Source organism: Saccopteryx leptura, chromosome 2 (assembly GCF_036850995.1).
Source record: "Saccopteryx leptura isolate mSacLep1 chromosome 2, mSacLep1_pri_phased_curated, whole genome shotgun sequence".
NCBI classification, from domain to species: Eukaryota; Metazoa; Chordata; class Mammalia; order Chiroptera; family Emballonuridae; genus Saccopteryx; species Saccopteryx leptura.
In genome coordinates, this window is record NC_089504.1 from 381,070,388 (window position 1) to 381,089,006 (window position 18,619).

General features: G+C 46.6%; 1 protein-coding gene and 1 pseudogene across 1 annotated transcript in view; one reads left to right on the forward strand and one right to left on the reverse strand.

Moving 5' to 3' along the window:
* GNB1L (G protein subunit beta 1 like) overlaps window positions 1–18,619 on the forward strand; it is a 64,932-nt gene that overhangs the window by 45,477 nt on the left and 836 nt on the right. Inside the window, exon 7 of the mRNA XM_066365365.1 lies at window positions 146–361. Within this exon, the coding sequence (XP_066221462.1) occupies window positions 146–361 (216 nt within the window). The remainder of the gene's footprint in view (window positions 1–145; window positions 362–18,619) is intronic.
* LOC136394617 (KATNB1-like protein 1) lies at window positions 1,292–12,878 on the reverse strand (annotated as a pseudogene).

Here is an 18,619-nt window from a genome sequence, read left to right on the forward strand (position 1 = left end):
CATGTGAAGAACACGGGAAACAGCTCCCTCCCCGGCTAGGCTGCCCCCAGGGCCAGCAGGAGTGACAGCCCATTTCTCAAGTCTCTTGTCCCCAAAAAAGGCACCAGGACCCTTCAGAAGCTGACTGTTGTGCTATTCCCGGCAGGCCGACTCCAGCCCCCGCCCGCTTCTCCTAGCTGGCTATGAGGACGGATCGGTGGCCCTGTGGGATGTCTCCAAGCGGAAGGTGTGCAGCCGCATCGCCTGCCACACAGAGCCCGTCATGGGCCTTGACTTTGACTCCCAGAAGGCCAGGGGCGTCTCAGGCTCCGCGGAGAAGGCGCTGGCTGTCTGGAGCCTGGATGAGCAGCAGGCCCTGCAGGTCAGTGCGCCAGACCCGAGGTGTCATTTATCCTGCTCTGCACTAACAGTCTGATAGGCTGAAACAATATTTAGGCATGAAGAGGAGTTGTTGCAGATCGCTGGCTAATTAATCACTCTGAGGCGGGGTGCAGGCGGGCCTGTCTACGGGGCCAGCGCAGGAAGAAGGGGGCGTGGGCGTTTGTGAACTGTTCACATGGTTTGGGTTTCTCTCAGACCTTGGGTTAATAGCAGTCACGTCTTGTCCATCTAGAGAAAAGGCATCTAGAGTCCAGGAGTAAGTACGCAAGCCCATTTGCAAAAACTCAGAGGAATTTGGTCAGTAAGGAACTGATTAATCAAAAAACAAAAATAGCCCAATGTGGAGAAGTCCACGGACTCACGCCCCAGTGGTGGTCTGCAGGCAAGCTCTAGGGGGGCCGTTCCTCACGGGCAGTGGGGAAGGGATATGAGGCCTCAGGGTGGAGTGGGGCATATGCTGAAAACCTTCCCATAAGGTCCAATAAACCTCATAACATCCTGGTGGACTTTTCTATCTAGCATGCCCTGCAGAGCCCCTTGGGGCCACATTGAGGCCTGTGCTCAGTGCTCAGCTTGAGTCGGCCCAGCCTACTTGCTCAACCCTGTTTGGAATGGGAAGGATGGAGTTTGAGGGGGGAGCCTCCTATCCAGGCCTCCGTCTGGTACAGGTCCTGGGGAGCTGCAGGCCATGTGAATTGAGATACTGTTGGGTGTGTCCTGTACTCCCCACCCCAAGAGGGTCACCTGGGTGCACACTGGCTTCTGGGGGTATGCAACCCATTAGCCAGGGAGCCGTGGAAGGCTGAGACTTGGAAAGGCAGCTCTCTGAGCCCAGGTCTGGTGGGCAGCAGGGCTCCAGGTGGTGTTCGTAGAAGCAGCAATGGCCCAGCTCTTGGCCTCACCTGGACTTTCACCGCTCGCTGGAGCACTGGAGGACGGGTCCTGGGGACTGCCTCCTCTGCAGAGCTGTGTGGTGCAGGCTTCCCACTGTAGACAGGAAGGCCAAAGAAGAGGTGTGTCTCAGGGCCTCTCTCCAGGTGGGAAAACCTTGCTCAGCAGCCTACCATGTCTGCCCGATACTTGCCCAGACCGGCCCCCCACAGCCAGGGGAAAAGGCCCTGGGTGGGCACCACTGGGCCCCTGAGGCACATGGGTGGCATGGGGGAGCGATGGGCCCCAGGTGAAAATCGGGACACACTGAGGTACCCAGCAGGTATCAGCATCCTCTGGCTGCAACCTGGGGCTGTGACATTGTCACCAGGCCATCCCAAGAGGAACAGAGTGAGAACAGCCAGGGGCAGGAGGGCATGCCCAAGAGAACAATGACGTAAAGGTCTGAGGACAGACATTGAGGGTGGGTAGAGTGAGACTGGGAGGTACCCTTCTATGTTACAGCTGAAGGGGCTACTGGCATCCCAAAAGAACAGTTCTGTTGGAGAACCAAGGTTAGAATCAGAGCAGCTGGTTAGCGGCAGCAGGGATGGGGTTGTGCCAACTGCCCAGGTGTGAGGCTGCTCCGTGACTTTGCAGGTAGGCCCTAAGGGTCTGTCTCAAGCCCTGTTAACCATGAGGAACAGCTGAGTCAGAGCCCAGCAAGGCAGGAAGAGAGAGGGTCACATGTTATGTTTGGGGACAGAAGTTCACACTTCTTTGGCACGCCCTTCCCAGCTGTCCAACAATCCCTCCATCCTTCTGTCATCCTAGGGAGCCCACAGAGGCCCCGAAGGAAGAGGGGTCAGACAGGCCTCCCAGTGGGGCCAGGCCAAGCAGTGGAGGCTGAGCTTCTTATTCCTTCCTCCTGGAGAGAAGGGGTCGTTGTGGACCTGCTGGGATGGGAGAGAAAGTCATAATGATGGTGATCATCTTTATAAGCTGGAGTAGAGCCGCTCTGGTGCTGGGTCTTCATGTGCTAGGTCCTCAGCAATTGACTCAGCCTTGCTGGGTGCTGAGCCCTCCCCACATCCAAGGGCAGTAGGGTTCTTCCTCTCACCCTTCCCTCCTGCTCCTCAAGCCTTGTAGTGACACTGTGGAGTCCAAGGCTCCACCCCACTATGCCTTGAACTTCATCAGCCTGATTTCTCAAAGAGCTGAAGACTCAGACAGCTTTCCCGAGAACCCCTCCCCAGGCTGTAGCGCTCCCAGGTCCACGGGAATGGGCCCTCCTGCCGTCCTGGCTCAGATCTGCCTGGTCTCCTGGCTTGTTCAGGAAACAGCTGCTGGAACTTAAGACTTAAATTTATGGGGCATGTTCCAGTCCAGAGATGAACTTTTACTGTACTGATAAATTGAAAAGTTAAAGCAGAGGGTATTATTAATGAATTGGGAAGTTATAGCAGAAGGGGAGCAGGCACTGCAGATTGGATGTCATTGGTGTGATGGCGATGCCTGGGCTGGAGCCTCGCTCAGCAGTGCATGTCAAAGCAGGAGCGCACTTCTCCCGCTGAACATGGCCACCTCACCCAGAGACAACTGGACATCATGTTCAAAGTTGGTTTGGCCCAGAGGCCCTGGAGACTTTCAGGCTGTGCAGTGCAAGCCTCTGAGGAGGAAGTGTCTGGGGGCCTCGAGGCCCTTGGCATCCATAGGCATCCTTGCCTCGAGGGCCCTCGTTGTGCTGTGCCTGGCCCTGAAGTGGGCACTGTGAGGTGGCTGCCCACCGGCCCTCAAGCCACGTGGGCACAGATGTGCCTCACCTTTCGGCCTGCTGCTGAAGTCTCTAATGAGCCCAAATCAATCTCTCCCAGGCGGGCGCTGGGCGCGGAGACGCAGATGAGGTTTCCCGCAGCAGAGCGTGGGTAATGGGAACCAGATGGCGGCCGCGCCGCGTGCGCATTCCTGGCACCTGAGGTCATGCGCTATGAGAGCCACTGGTGGCCAGGGATCCTTCCCGGAGGAACCTGGTCCAGGACAGGTTTGGCCAGGGGCTGAGGTGTTGGCCAGGAGCCTTCAGTCACCTATGTCAGGAAACCGCGGCCTTGGGGCAGGCTGTGAAGCCAGGCTGCTCACCTGCCTTCCCGAGGTGGCTTTCCAGAGTGCCACCAGGAGCTTGGGCCTCATCTGTCGTCAGACACAGGTGGTGCACAGACCTGCTCCTTCCTCCCACAGTTGGGGCAGGGCCCACGGCCTTGAAGCAGGGGCTGATTTACGGCCAGCAATATTTTTAGGCCTTTAAATAATAATGAGCCCCCCCCCCCCCCGCCAGCCTGGACTGGGAAGCAGACTAATGCACTGCCCCCCTCGCTATGCCTGAGGCTTGCCAGGTATCCCCGCTGCATGGCCACTGCCCTCCATCTCCATGGCCTTGCTGGGGACTTCCTCTAAAGTGTCAGCAGCAGGACTAGTAGGGCACATTAGAGAGAGCCCACAGGATCCAGACTGAACATGTTCCTCCTGACTTTGTAACAGAGAAAAGAGAACGGTGGGCACAACCTAGCCTGTTGAGAGCATCTCAGGAACACGGTAGAATGGGGCTCTGGCCATGTTCACCGTGAGCACCCCTGACAAGACTTCTTCCTTAGGAACACAATGCCCAGCATGGAGGCTGGCCTCTTCCAGTTTAGGTCCCCATGAAACTTCCATTGCCTGCCAGAGAGCTGGGTGTGTGCCACAGGCCTCTGCCTCGATGCTGCTGCATTTCCAGGAGGAACTGTGAGGGTGGCAGGTGGGGTGAGTCTCATCGCTGACCCCTAGGCAGCACTGAGTGTCTCAGCCCCTCCCAGGTGGCGACACTGCTGTGGGGGTGTACAAATGCTGGCTGGCTCGGGGACAAAGTTCACAGGAGAGAGAAGGATGGGGGACAGCGATGGTCAACCTCGTGCTTTTCCCAACTGCCAGCGCTCTGTCCATGCGAGTCGGGAGGAGGCACATGTGTATGGAATTTGCCTTCTCACCCATGCAGCGGCGTCCACCCCCCACGGCCCTGCCCAGCGTGTGCCCTGTGTGTGGGCCGGGGGTGCAGGGGCCATCGCTTCAACGCTGCTGGGTGGACGGGGAGAGCTGCGTTTGCCAGTGGTTTGGCAGATTCTCACTGACAGGTTAGGTTCTCTTCCACTTGTGGTGGGGAAGGAATCTGGACCATGAGGCTGTATGGGGCTATCAGACTCATGGCTTTTCTTCTCAACTGTTCATTCAGTGGATTCTGTTGTACGATTTTTGATAACACTGAAACTATTGTATAGTGCTAAAAATAACCTGCTATATACGTCGCATGTCCTCTGAGGGGCTTGGTTGGAGTTGTTCAGGGTCATCTGTCTGTCAGTAGACTGAGCTGTACCCCCTCTTCTGTCACCTCACATGCTTGTCATATTGGGGTGTCAAGAGCCCCAGAATTAGGAGACAGGCATCCCTCCTCCACTGATCTCTGGACACGTTGGCAGGGCGTCTGTTTCTGGAGTAGCTGTGGGCCAGTCCTCGTTCATACTTGTGGGGCAGGCCTGTTCCCTGTAGGGAAGTTCTGATCTTCTTGTATTAATTTAGGTGTACTGATTTTTTGGGTAAGTTTCATTTTTCTAAGAATTTGTCCATAGGCATAAAAATCCTGAAGGTATTTTTATATTGACTTTTAAAAACGTTGTTTTAATAACTTTACATTTCTGCTGTATTTGCAGGACCGATCCTTTTTTTATTCCTGATCAGGCTTCTCTCTGTTGAACTTTCTTCCTTCTTCTGTTTCAGCGTTTCTGCGCTGCCCTTCCCCTGCCTCCCACCCGCACTCTCGGGGCTCCTCCACTGCGGACTTGAGTTGGGTGCATGACGCATTCATTCCCGGCCCTTCTTTCTCACAGCAGCTGAAGTCTGCGTCCCACATTGTACGATGTCGCCGTCTTCATCACCACTCACTCTGGGCAGACCCCATTTTTATTTGTTCTCTGACTGCTGAGCTGATTAGAGTGTTTTTATGTTTCCAAATGTTTGATATTTTTCCCCCCCAGTTATTTTTTATTTTTCAATTTCTAACTTAATTCCATTGTGGTCAGAGAAGAAGGTCTGAATGATATCAGCTCTTTGAAATGTGGAGGCCAGTCCAGTTTTCATAAGTATTCCACATGTGCTTGAAAAGGAAGTGCTTCTCACTGCTGGAGGCATGGTTGTACCTGTGCGCGCTGGGTCAGTCATGGCGTCCGATGTGCCTGTGACCGGGGGTGGGGGGGGGCCCTGGAAAGGGTCCGGTGGAACCTCCAGCTACCACACATCTTGCTAACTTTTCCTGTGTTCTCTGCATTTTTGCTTTCTGCATTTCAAAGCTGGCTACAAGTTCAGAATGCAAATCATCCCGGGGAATCGAACCTTTTCTTTAGTCACCCTTACAATCTCTGGAAAGCTTTTTTGCCTAAAAGCCAATTTCACCAACTGATAACATGGCTCAGACCAGGTTTCTCCTGATTACTACATCTTTGTATAGCGTTTTTCAATCCTTTTGCCTCCACTTTCCTTCAGGTGTAGCTGTCACTCACGGACCTAGTCTCGCACACAGTTTGCATCTCCTTATTACCATTCTGTGCCATGCGTGTTGCCAGCATTTTTGCACCTCCAGCCCCCCTTTCCAGACCTTGAGAAGGCCGCCTTCCAGGACCTCCAAGTGTGAGTCACCATATTGACAGTGCCCGAGTTCTAGGTGCTTCTCTGGGTCCGTGCCGCCTCTCCGCCGGGCTGTGGGGGAGTCAGCTTCCAGTCTCGTCACCAGACTTTGTGGGTCTGTCCCATGAATTTTGATTTATTGTGTCTTCATTTTTATTCAGTTGAAAATTCTTTCTATTTTCCCTTGTGATTTCTTCTTTGATCCAGTGGTTCCTTAGAAGTATATTATTTAATTTCCAAATATTTGTTGAATTTGTGGATATCTTTAATCTAGTTTAATTCTGCTGTCAGTGAAGGTACCCTGTACAATGTCAGTATGCAGATATTTATTGAGGCTTGTGTTTTGGCCCAGCACATGGTGTATCTTGGTGAAAGCGCATGTGTTCTGCAGTTGTTGGGCGGAGTGTTCTGTCAGCCCGACTTAGGTCGAGGTACTTGGCAGTGTTGTTCAGGTCTTCAGTCTCCTTACCCATCTTTGTGTCTAGTTTTCTACCAGTTACTGAGTGAGGCCTTACAGTCTCTCCGTGTGGTTGTGAACGTGCCTATTCCGCCCTTCAGTTCTGTCAGTGTTGCTTCATGGATTTTAAAGCTCTGTCATTAGGAATGCAAGCATTTAAGAGGGTTACCACATCCTGCTGAATGGTTATTTTATGAAATGTCCTCTGTATCTCTTGTAACATCCTTTGTCCTAGAGTCAGCTTTGTCTGACAGGAGAACTGTGGCATGAGCTTTCCTCTTTGCATGATCTGTCTCTCTTTCACTTTTGACCTGCTTCTCTTCATATTTAAAAGCATCTTTTGTAGTCTTGCTTTTTTTTTTTTTTTTCTAGCAAGAAAGAGAGAAACAGAGAGACAGAAAGAGATAGAGATGAGACGCATCAACTCATATTTGCAGCAACTTAGTTGTTCATTGATTGCTTCTCATACATGCCTTAACCCGGGGACTCAAGCAGAGCCAGTGACCCTTTGCTCAAGCCAGCGACCTTGGGCTCAAGCCAGTGGACTTGGGCTTCAAGCCAGCGACCTTTGAGCTCAAGTTAGTGACCATGGGATCATTTCAATGATCCCACACTCAAGTTGGCAACCCTGTGCTCAAGCTGGCTTGCAAGCCCACACTTAAGCCGGCGATGTTGGGGTTTTGAATCTGGGACCTCAGTGTCCCAGGTTGATGCTCTGTCCACTGCACCACCACCAGTCAGGCTGTATTCTTGCTCTTTGATCCTTTCTGACAATCTCTGCTTTTTAATTGGAGTGTTTAGTCTGTTTGCACTTAATATAATTAGTAAGGTGTCTGGCATTAAATCTATCATCTTGTTATTTTCTTTGCACTTGTTAGTCCTTCCCTGCCTTCTTGTGTATTAATCAAATATTTATTTTTTAGTATTTCATTTCATTTCCTCTCTTTGCTCTTTCACTACATAGCACTTATATTTTATTTTCTGGGTGCTTGCTCACAAGCTAACAATATGTATCCCTAACTTATCCACCTCTACCTAGTGTTGTCACACTGTCCATCACATGTCATATCACCACACCAGCATGATCTCATTGCCCCCTATATTTTACTTTCACATTCACTATAAACTCCACCTTACAATGTAATTGGTTTTTTGTTAAAACATTAGTTGTTATTTCTTTCTTTCTTTTTTTGTGACAGAGTCAGAGAGAGGGACTGATAGGTACAGACAGACAGGAAGGAGAGAGATGAGAAGCATCAATTCTTCGTTGCAGCACCTTAGTTGTTCATTGATTGCTTTCTCATATGTGCCTTGACCGGGGGGCTACAGTAGACCAAGTGACCCCCTTGCTCAAGCCAGCAACCTTGGGTCCAAGCTGGTGAGCTTTGCTCAAACCAGATGAACCTGCGCTCAAGCTGGCAACCTCAGGGTCTCAAACCTGGATCCTCCACATCCCAGTCCGACGCTCTATCCACTGCACCACCGCCTGGTCAGGTTAGTTGTTATTTCTTAAAACTTACAGGAAATAAAACACATAGCATTTTACCCTGGCCAGGTAGCTCAGTTGGCTAGAGAATCATCCTGATATGTCAGGGTTGCGGGTTTGATCCCCAGTCAGGGCACGTACAGAATCAATCAAGGAATGCATAGATAAGTGGAACAACAAAGGATGTCTCTCTCTCTCTCCCTCCCTCCCTTCCCCCCGCCCCCGAAAATCAACAAAACAGCCCTGGCCAGATAGCTCAGTTGGTTAGAGCATCATCTCAAAGAGCAGAGGTTGCCGGTTTGATCCCTAGTCAGGGCACATACAGGAACAGCTTAATGTTTCTGTCTGTCTGTCTGTCTCTCTCTCTCTCTCCTTTCCTCTCTCACTAAAATCAATCAATCAATCAAAATCAATAAAACAAAGCATAGTATTTTCTCTTTTCTCAACTATTACCATTTCTGGTGCTCTTCCTGTAGGTCTGAGTTTCCATCTGGTTTTATTTCCCTTTTAGCTAAGAGAATATCCTTTAGCATTTCTGTAGTGTAGTTCCCCTGGCAAAGAAGTTTTCCAACTTTTGTCAGAAAAATGTCTGTTTCACCTTCCTTTTTAAAGAATTCTGCCTGAAGAATTTAGGGGTGATAGTTTTGTTTTTCTGCACGCACTTTAAAGCTGTTGTTCCATTGTCTTCTGGCTTCCATTGTTTCTGATGAGAACTCATCGTATCTTATTTCCCATAAGTCAAGTGTCTCATTCCATGGTTGCTCTCAAGATTTTCTTTTCATGTGTTGTTGTCAGTAGTTTGTCCTGGGACTTCTGCAAGTTTGACAGTTTGATGTAGTCCAGAGGTCCCTAAGGATTTTTGTTTTCTTCCATCTTTTCTCTCTGTCTTCTTCAGGTTGAATAATAGCTATTGATGTGCATTCTAGTTTACTGATTTAAAAAAAAATTTTCCAATCTGCTGTTGAGCCTATCTTACAAATTAATTTCAGTTTTGAGCTTTTAGTTCTATGTTTTCTATTAGTTCTTTATTGTGTGTGTGTAGGGGGGGGGGACTTTTTTTTAGAGCAATTTTAGGTTCACAGCAAAATTGAGAAGGTACGGACAGATCCTATATACCCAGTGGTGGGATTCAGCCAGTTCACACTGGTTCGGCAGAACTGATACCTACTATTTTGTTGAGTCTGGTGAACCAGTTGTTAAAATGGCACTTTTAATCAGGGTTCTCTCTAAGGTGGGCGCCTAGGCAGCCACTTGATGTGGAAATCACAAATTTACATTCCTTACTCTTTTTTAACATTCATCTGTACAAGAGCATATTCTAAGCACCTGCAGTAATATTAATTCTACCCATAGGTGAAAAGAATTTGATGGAACCATGCTTGTAATATTTATTTATTCATTTCATAAACCTCATTATACCTTTGATGAAATAATTATATTTTAATTCCCTTGTATTTATTACTACAGTAAACAAACAAATAATGTAAAGAGAAAAAGTGCCAAACAACCAGGGGATGACAAACTATCATTGGAAATATTTTAAATAATAGTTTTATTATTTTTTGTCAGATATTATTTAATATGTTTTAATATTTTAAACTTTCTCATAACATAATCTAGTTTTGTGTACCTCTTTTATTGTTCTTATTTAAGTATTAAATGTATGAAATAATTAACTTCCAGTATATCATTTTTTTATACTTAAAACAGTCATTAGGGCAGAGAACTGGTTGTTAACTCATTTGAATCCACCGCTGCATGTACCCCCTGCCCTACAGCCTCCCCCATTATCAGCAACTCCAACAGAAAATTTGTTACAACCTTTGATAGCCCTACATTGACACAGTATCACCCAGAGTTTATACTTTATATCCTGTTCACTGTTGGTGTTGTACATTCTATGGGTTTGGTCCTGTGTGTCCACCATAATGCTGTCACACCGTGTATTTCCACTACCCTAAAAGTCATTTGTGCTCCACCTACCTATTCGCCCCTCCCTCCCTGCTAACCTCTGACAACCACTGATCTGTTTACTGTCTCCATGGTTTCACCTTTTCTAGAATGTCACATAGTTGGAATTATACAGTATGTGGCCTTTTCAGATGGGCTTCTTTCACTTAGTAATATGCATTTAAGTTCCCTCCATGTTGTTTCATGATTTGAGTTCATTTCTTTTTAATGTTGAGTAATATTTCATTGTCTAGATATACCACAGTTTATCCATTCACCTTCTGAAGGACATCTTGACAGCTTCCAAGTGCTGGCAATTATGAATAAAGCTGCTATAAACATCCATGTGCAGGTTTTTGAGTAGACATAAACTTCTGCTCATTTGGGGTAAATACGAAAGAGTGCAGTTGGTACACTATATGGTAAGAGTATGTGTAGTTTTGTAAGAAACCACCAAACTGTCTTCCAAAGTGGCTCTATCTTTGTCCATTCCCACCAGCAATGAATGAGAGTGTTCCTGTTACTCCACATCCTCCCCAGCATTTGATGCTGTTTGTTCTGGATTTTGGACATTCTGATGAGTATGTAGTGGTATCTCAGTATCTCTTTATTTTTCTTTTGAGAGAGAGAGAGAGGAAGGGGGAAAGAGAGAGAGAGAAAAAGCATCAACTCATTGTTCCACTTAGTTGTACCATTGATTGCTTCGTATATGTGCCCTAACTGGGGCTTGAACCAGCCACCCTAGGGGTGGAGCCGGCACCCTCAAGATCAAGCTGGTGACCCCAGAATTTAACCAAAGACCTTGGGATTGGCCATCTTGGGTTCGGCAACCCTAGGATCGAACCAGCGACTTTGGTGCTCTGGCGTGACACTATCCACTGCACCACCAGCCATACTGTTGTTTTAATTTGCATCTCCCTTATGACAAATGAGGGGAGCATCTTTTTTATTTTTAGGAATATTTAGTGAATTTATTCAGATGAAGGAAATTTAAATGATACAGAACTGAAAATATTAGAAATCTATATATATAATAGAACGTGAATATAAATTTTCCAACTTTATGTGAATATTTCCAGCTAAGGATTCATACAAATACATTTTACCTTTTTCTTTTATACACACATGACATGATGATTCTGGAAAAATAAATCCAGAGATATTAAAAATATTCTCAAAGCCCTGGCCATATAGTTTAGTTGGTTGGAGCATTGTCCCAGAACATGGAGGTTGCCAGTTCGATTCTCTGGTCAGGACATGTACAGGCAGCTCAATATCCCTGTCTCTCTCTCCCTGCCTCTCTATCTCTCTCAAAAAAAAAAAAAAATGGTGTAGAATAAATTTTAACAACATCATTCTACATGAATGGAAACCACTGATTTAATGTTATACTTTAATTTTAATTTTTTAAAATTGACATTGGTATCACACACATTGGTTTATTAATAATTTTTTTTCCCTTTTGTATTTTTCTGAAGTTGGAAACGGAGAGGCAGTCAGACTCCCGTATGCGCCCGACTGGGATCCACCTGGCACGCCCACCATGGGGCGATGCTCTGCCCATCTGGGGCATTGCTCTGTTGCAACCAGAGGCATTCTAGCGCCTGAGGCAGAGGCCACAGAGCCATCCTCAGTGCCCGGGCCAGCTTTGCTCCAATGGAGCCTTGCTGCAGGAGGGGAAGAGGGAGACAGAGAGGAAGGAGAGGGGGAGGGGTGGAGAAGCAGATGGGTGCTTCTCCTATGTGCCCTGGCCGGGAATCAAACCCGGGTCCCCCGCACGCCAGGCCGACGCTCTACCGCTGAGCCAACCGGCCAGGGCCAATTTTTTTATACAACTATAACAATAAGCATCTACTTCCTTAGCTATACTATCAGTATATCCTGGAAACAAAGTAAGGTAGTTTTCTTGTTCCCACAATCCATTTAATTGTTGTTCTAAATGTGAATTTTTCATCATTTACAATTTCTATTTTGAATGATAGTTCTGACCACCACCTTTTGATGGCTGCTTGATTGAAGCCAGTTTAAACCAATTATTATATAGTCTTCAAATTTGCCTCCAAGTAGTGACTTTACTAGAGACAACCAGTCTATATAGCAGCCAAGTGAGAGGTATTGTTTGTCTCCCTGTAAACTATTGGTGAGCCCAAGAAGGCAGCCCACCACCACGCCAAGATCTTGTAGCCTCACCAAATAAGCTGCAAATTCACTTATACTTCTCTTTCTCTGGAAAGTTAGTTACATCTACTCTTAGATTCCTGCTGAATAAAACTTGTGCTACTATTTCATGGTCCTGAGAAACCACAGGAAAAGAAAACAACACAAAAACACCCTGTATTTTGATGATGTCTTTCTGTCTGTGAAGAACAAGCTCGCTGAGTTAAGCAAATATGTTAGACTCTCACAGTATAATTTTTCAGGCAGGTGGACTGCACAAGCTAGTTTATTCTCCTCATCTGCCATGTCACAGCCCCAATTTCTAGGGGACTGTTTCTTTCTAAAAGGATAGTGAACTTTTTTTTTTTTTAAGCGAGAAAGAGACAGAGAGAGGGACAGACAGGTAGGAAGGGAGAGGGATGAGAAGCATCAGTTCTTTTGCAGCACCTTAGTTGTTCATTGATTGCGCTCTCATATGCGCCTTGACAGGGGTGGGGGGGTGGAGGAGGTGGGGCTCCAGCAGAGCTAGTGACCCCTTGCTCAAGCCAGAGACCTCCAGCAACCTCTGGGTTTCGAACCTGGGTTGTTTGCATCCCAGGCTGATGCTCTATCCACTGCACCACTGCCTGGTCAGGCGCATGGTGAACTTTCTGAGGCACATCACCTTACGTAGTTTATTAAGCTACTCACAGCTCACCCAACTGTTCTATCTATGTAAGTAGCCAACTGTTTTGTAGATTTCTTAACTTCCTTCATGTTCTTATTAATGAAATTAAGGATTCTTTTTCTAGGAAGAGCAATGGAATGATCCTCAATGTTATTATAAACATTCTGTGTTTTTTTTTTAACATTGTAGATTTCAGATGTCATAACCTCTTGATACCTGTGCCTCAGCCCAGCCCTGGTGCTGAGGAACTGCGCCTAGAAGCCCAGAGAGTCCTTTGGCTCCTGGGTGAGCCCCACTCAAGGCCAGTCAAATGCGGCTGTCTACAATTTATTTTAATAGAAAAATAAACCAGTGGTATGTTCAATTCCTTGTCCCCTGGGGACAAATTCGATGGGTGTGTTTAATTTCATTAACTACAATGCAGCCAACAAGAAAAATGTATAAAACCAGCTTTATTCAGCTTAAACACTGACATTTGAAACAAATCATTATTGCATTAGCTGTCACACTGGTAACTCTAGAATCTAAAGAAAAAATATATTATGGATGTTTTTCTAAACTTTTGCAAATGCGCCAATAAAATAATTTATAATCATTTGAAAACATGGCTGGGTCCTGGTGAATATTTTATCTCCTCTAAATAAGGCTCCCTGTGATCCTATGCACATTTTACATAATGACCCCTGTGCCATTGCCAACCCTAAACCCTCATCTTTCAGGGTAGGGACAGGGAGGCTGTCTTTAAACAAACCTAATGAGCATGGAGTCACTTTTTCATTCTGGCCTGACCCTGCTCTTGAGGTGGATTATTTGGTGCAGGAACAAACTCATCTGAAATATGCGTCCAAGTCAGAGGGTATGCCAGAAGCTGGTGCTGCCAAGGCCTGAGTGCACCCAGCCTCCCCTCTGGGCTCCTCGCGTGGGAGAAGGGCATTATAAACATGTAGGTCCACCTCTGCCATGCTCACCTCCAAACCCCTGCTCAGGAAAGCCAGAGCACCGGTGACTTGGAATACCTGCTTTCTGGACTACAGTGAAGATTCTGCAAGATAAACCTGGTTAGGAAATTCACCAGCCTGGCGCTGCTTCTCTGTGCTAACACACTTGCAGGAGGGGTGTGAGTCCTCTCTCTGTCTGCACCCTGACTGACCACCTGTCTCTTGGTTCTGACATGTGCCGTGAGGAGATCTGAGTTGTGCCTTGAAGCACCAGCAGAGTGGTGGCTGCTGGTTGGCTCTTCCTAAGCCTTGAGGTGGAGAGGGAACCTTTGGCCTGAACCTGGTGTAGATAACTGCTCTCAAGACAGGACTGAACTGAACTTTCTGGTGGCGGGTGCAGGGCAGGGGGACTTCCTGGAAGCAGCAGCATGTGGCAGCGGGGGAGGGAGGATGGCCCATGATGCCTGTGCACCCACTCCTGTGCCTGCCCGTGCTGGCCCAGGATGGCTTTGCAGGCACCCTGCCTGAGCCACTTGGCCTTGCAGGAGCTGCACTTGTTGCTGCTGAGTGGAGGCGGACACACACCCACATTCCCCGCCCCCCCATGGGGAGCATCTTTTCATATGTTTATTTGCCCTCTGTCTATTATCTTTGGAAAGGTATCTGTTAAGGTCTTTGACCCATTTTTTACACATTTTTTTTATTGCTCAGTTTTAAGAATTGTTTGTATATCTTGTATGACAATTCTTTATCAGATTTGTCTTTTGCAAATATTTTCTCTCAGTCTGGCTTGTCTTTTCATTCTCTTGACAGTCTTTCACAGAGCAGAAAAATTTAATTTTAATGATGTTCAGCCTACCCATTCTTTCATTACTGTGCCTTTGGTGTTGTGTCTAAAGCATTATCATCCAACACAAGGGCATCTAGGTTTTCCCCTATGTTGTTTTCTGGGAGTCTTATTGTCTTATATTTTATATTTGGGTCTCTGATCAATTTTGAATTAATTTTTGTGAAGGGTATATAAGGTCTGTGTGTAGATTTATTCTTTTGCATATGAATGTCTAGTTGTTGTAGCACCATTTGTTGAAAAGACTATCTTTTCTCTGTTGTCTTACCTTTTCTCCTTTGGCAAAGATCAGTTGACTACATGAGCTCTTTATTCTATTCCATTGATCTATCCATCTGTTCTTTCAGCAATACCACATTAGCTGATTACTATAGTTCTATAGTAAATCTTAGTGTCAGGTAGCCTCAGTCTTCCAAGTTTGTTTTCTCTTTTCTTTTTTTTCTTGAGAAAGAGAGAGAGACAGAGAGACAGGAAGGGAAAGAGATGAGAAACATCACTTTAGTTGTTCATTCATTGCTTCTCTTAGGTGCCTTGACCCAGGGGCTCAAGCTGAGTCAGTGACCCCTTGCTCAAGCCAGTGACCTTTGGTTTAAAGCCAGTGACCTTTGGATCATTTCAATGATCCCACGCTCAAACCAGTGACCCTCAAGCTAGCAACCTCGGGGTTTTGAACCTGGGACCTCAGTGTCCCAGGTCTATGCTCTATCCACTATTACCACTGGTCAGGCAGTTTTCTCCTTTAATATTATATTGGCTATTGTGGATTGGTTATTTTTAAATATTTTTCATTTATCTGATAATGGCTCCTATTTGTTCACCCATCAAGATGATATTTTTGTAGTTACTTTAAAGCATTTCCTTTTTTTTCTTTTTAACATAACTAGCTGCTTTAAAGTCTTTGTCAGATATGTTCAACATCTGTGCCAATTTCTATTAACTGCTTTTCCCCCCCTTGACTATGGGTCATATATTTCTGCTTCTTTGCATGTCTAATAATTTTTTGTTTGTGTGCTAGACATTGTAAATTATACATGATAGAGGCTCTGAATTCTATTATTTTGCTTTGAAGAGTATTCACTTTTGTTCTCGGAGGCAGTTCATTTACTGGCTGTTCACCTTGAACTTGTGTAGGTTTGGGTTTGTGCTCTGTTAGGGCAGGTCCATGGAAAGCCCAGGGTCATTCCCAGGCTCATGTAAACTTGTAGGGCCTGGATTCCAGCTTTGTCACAGTAGGTCAAGAGTGGGCCCTGCTTGAAGGTATAATCCTCATTCTTGAAGTCAATCCTCATTCTTGGTGTCTCCGTGGACATTAGGTTGTCAGTCTTTGCACTAAGACCTGGCTAGACCTGAGATCACTGTTGGTCTCTTGTATCTGTTCCACTTAACCCTGTATGAGCCACTGTGTGCTAAACCTGGTGTGGGACCCTGAGCATACACAGTCCAGCTTCACACAGAACTTATGGGAGCACACATGGCCTTCAGTCCCTGCCCTGCTTTCTCTGTTCCGCTGCCATGCCCCACAGAGTGCAGCTGCTCTAGCTGCCCTGTGCTCTGACGCCTGCCTCCTCCCTCCTCAGCTTCATATAGCTTCTGGGCTCCACCCGGACTCGTGGCTGGGACATTGCCCTGGGAAGCTGCCCTTCCCTCCTGTTGCCCAGTGTCTGGACACAGTTGCTTAGTCTATTTTGTCCGGCTTGATGGTTGTTTACATCAAGAGGACTGCTCTGATACCAGCTACTCCATCAGAGTCACTTTCCTATTTTTCTTGCTTCATGAATGATAAGACTGTTTATTTGTTGAACAGATATTCATAGATCTTTATCGTGAATTGTACCCTTTATCATTGTTAAGTGTGGTATATAGTCTGGTTCAATGCTTTTGGCTCTGAATTCAGTCTTTCCTAAGACTGGACCCCTGTTTCTGTTGTCTGTAGTCTCCTGGTATATCTCTGCCAGTGACCCCTCATTCTTTAGTGTCGCTCTTATATGTAGCACAGATTTAGATTTAACTTTGGATTCCAATCATAAATCTGTTTTTATTCCTTTGTGGAAAAATACAAGGACAAATACTAGGATTCAAAGATGCCTAATGTCTGTGGTTGGGGGGCACGGGGAAGAAGTAATGTTTTGTCATTATTTACAATGGGGTATCCGATAATCTCTCAAATATGAGGTTGACTATTGTATCTTTTCCCCAAATGACAAAAGATGAGCAAATTAGTAAACTTAACATCCTGTCTCTGTTGCTATCCTCCCATATTTCTGTTACTTACATAACCGGTTCTATAGCCATAATCCCCATTTTGTTTTAGACCTAATCCTACGGTAAGTAGATTCAACATTCTCTGCCAGACCATTTGCTGTAGTTTCTCCAGTTCTCTCTTATGAGACTGGGGTTAATCTTCTAGTCTCTTCAAGGAGAGCTTATGGGAGCATATTCTTTGAGTTCTTACATGTTCAAAAATGCTTGTCTATTGTTTTTATACTTGAGCGGCAGTTTGGCTGGATATAAAATTCCGGGACCATGCCTCCCTCCACAGCCTTTCCAGGCATCGCTCTGCTGCCTTCTGGCACAGATGTGGCCACGGAACATTCTGAGGACAGCCTAAACCCTACCCTCCTAAACTGACTTGCTCAGTTTGCTCAGTTTGATCTTACTACCAAAAGGACTTTTTAGCTATTAAGTCCAATGATTTTACTAGACATACCTTAACACTGACTATTCTATAGCCTTTGTTTGGACTTGAATCATAGGACTTCAATTTCTAGAAATTAAAATTGATTTTCCTCCACCTGTCGTCCACGTCTGCTGTTTTCTGGCCAGTCCATGGTAGCTCTTTGTTTCCCTCTCATTTTGCTCCCTTTGTACCATTTCTGCCTTCACTTTGTCCTGCTGTCAGTCTCCGAGTCTCCACCTGCTTTTCTGGTTCCCCTCATTTCTCTGAGTCTTCCCTCTGCCTCTTCCTGTGCTCTGCCAGTTGAAGTTTCCTCCTCTGTCTTGCTGCTTTGGGTTTTTGTTTTATAGAGGTAGCTGCTTCACGAATTTTTGTTCATTAATTGACGGCTAAAACGCTGGTTGACAATTGCCGTTTTCCTTCCAAGGAATGTTGCCATCTTATTTCCGCATTTCTTCCCTTCTTCTTCCTTGTGTTATCTTTGTGGAAATGAGTGATTCTTTGTGGAAATGGTGGTCACTATGGGCCCACTGGGAGGTGAATTAGGAGAAAAAGGGATGCTGGCGAGGGGTGACAGAGGTGACTTCTGGGCAGCAAGAGCTCATGGTGCACAGGGCTAGGCCACACATAGATGCAGTAGGAAGAAGTGGCCATTTGGGGTTGTCACATTGATGGCAAAGTGCCATGTTGTTTAGTGTGTGGAGACAGAGATACCAGATGCCCTGCAATGCACAACACAGTCCTGCGTAACCAAGAACAGCCGTGACCACAAAGATCGCTCTGGTTGCTGGAAGCACATGTCAGGGGGAGATCATCACTTGGCCCCGAGGAGTATGGGGGTGCTCAGCCCCAGAGAGATGCCAGCCCCAGTGGTTGCGCCACACAAATGGGATGTTCCTATGCAACTCCTCGTTTTGTGCCAGCACCTGCCTTCTTCTGGGATCCAGGCTGGGGGCTAAGGCTTTCCCCACAGCCTCAGTCATGCCCTGCGGCTACTTCTGCAAACCGTCTTCAGTGCTGTCCCCCCTTGTCTCGCCCACGTGCCACTGGTTCCTACTCCTGGTGGCCCTTCAACCCCTCTTGCATTTTTTTTATTATATATATATATATATTTTTTTTTAATAAATAAATTTTTATTTTAATGGGGTGACATCAATAAATCAGGGTACATATATTCTCTTGCATTTTGAGGTTCACTTGATCTTAGTTTTGCTGAAGATGGAGTTTGCGTTTGCCATACTCCTCGTGCTTCAGGATGGGTATGAGGCTTCTCCAGAGGGAGGAGCGCTGACTGGATGTTGCCATCAAGTGGAAATGTCCCCACTCACCTAGGTGCTGGGGTGCAGGGTATTTCTGTGCGGCGGGGCCCCAGGATCCAGTCCACTGAGGTTCTTCCTAAGAAGAGGGAAGGAGGTGGGAGGGGATTAGAGCAGCCCGAGTCCGCTGCAGACCTCGTGCAGGGGGCTTGTGCAGCAGTCCGGCTCT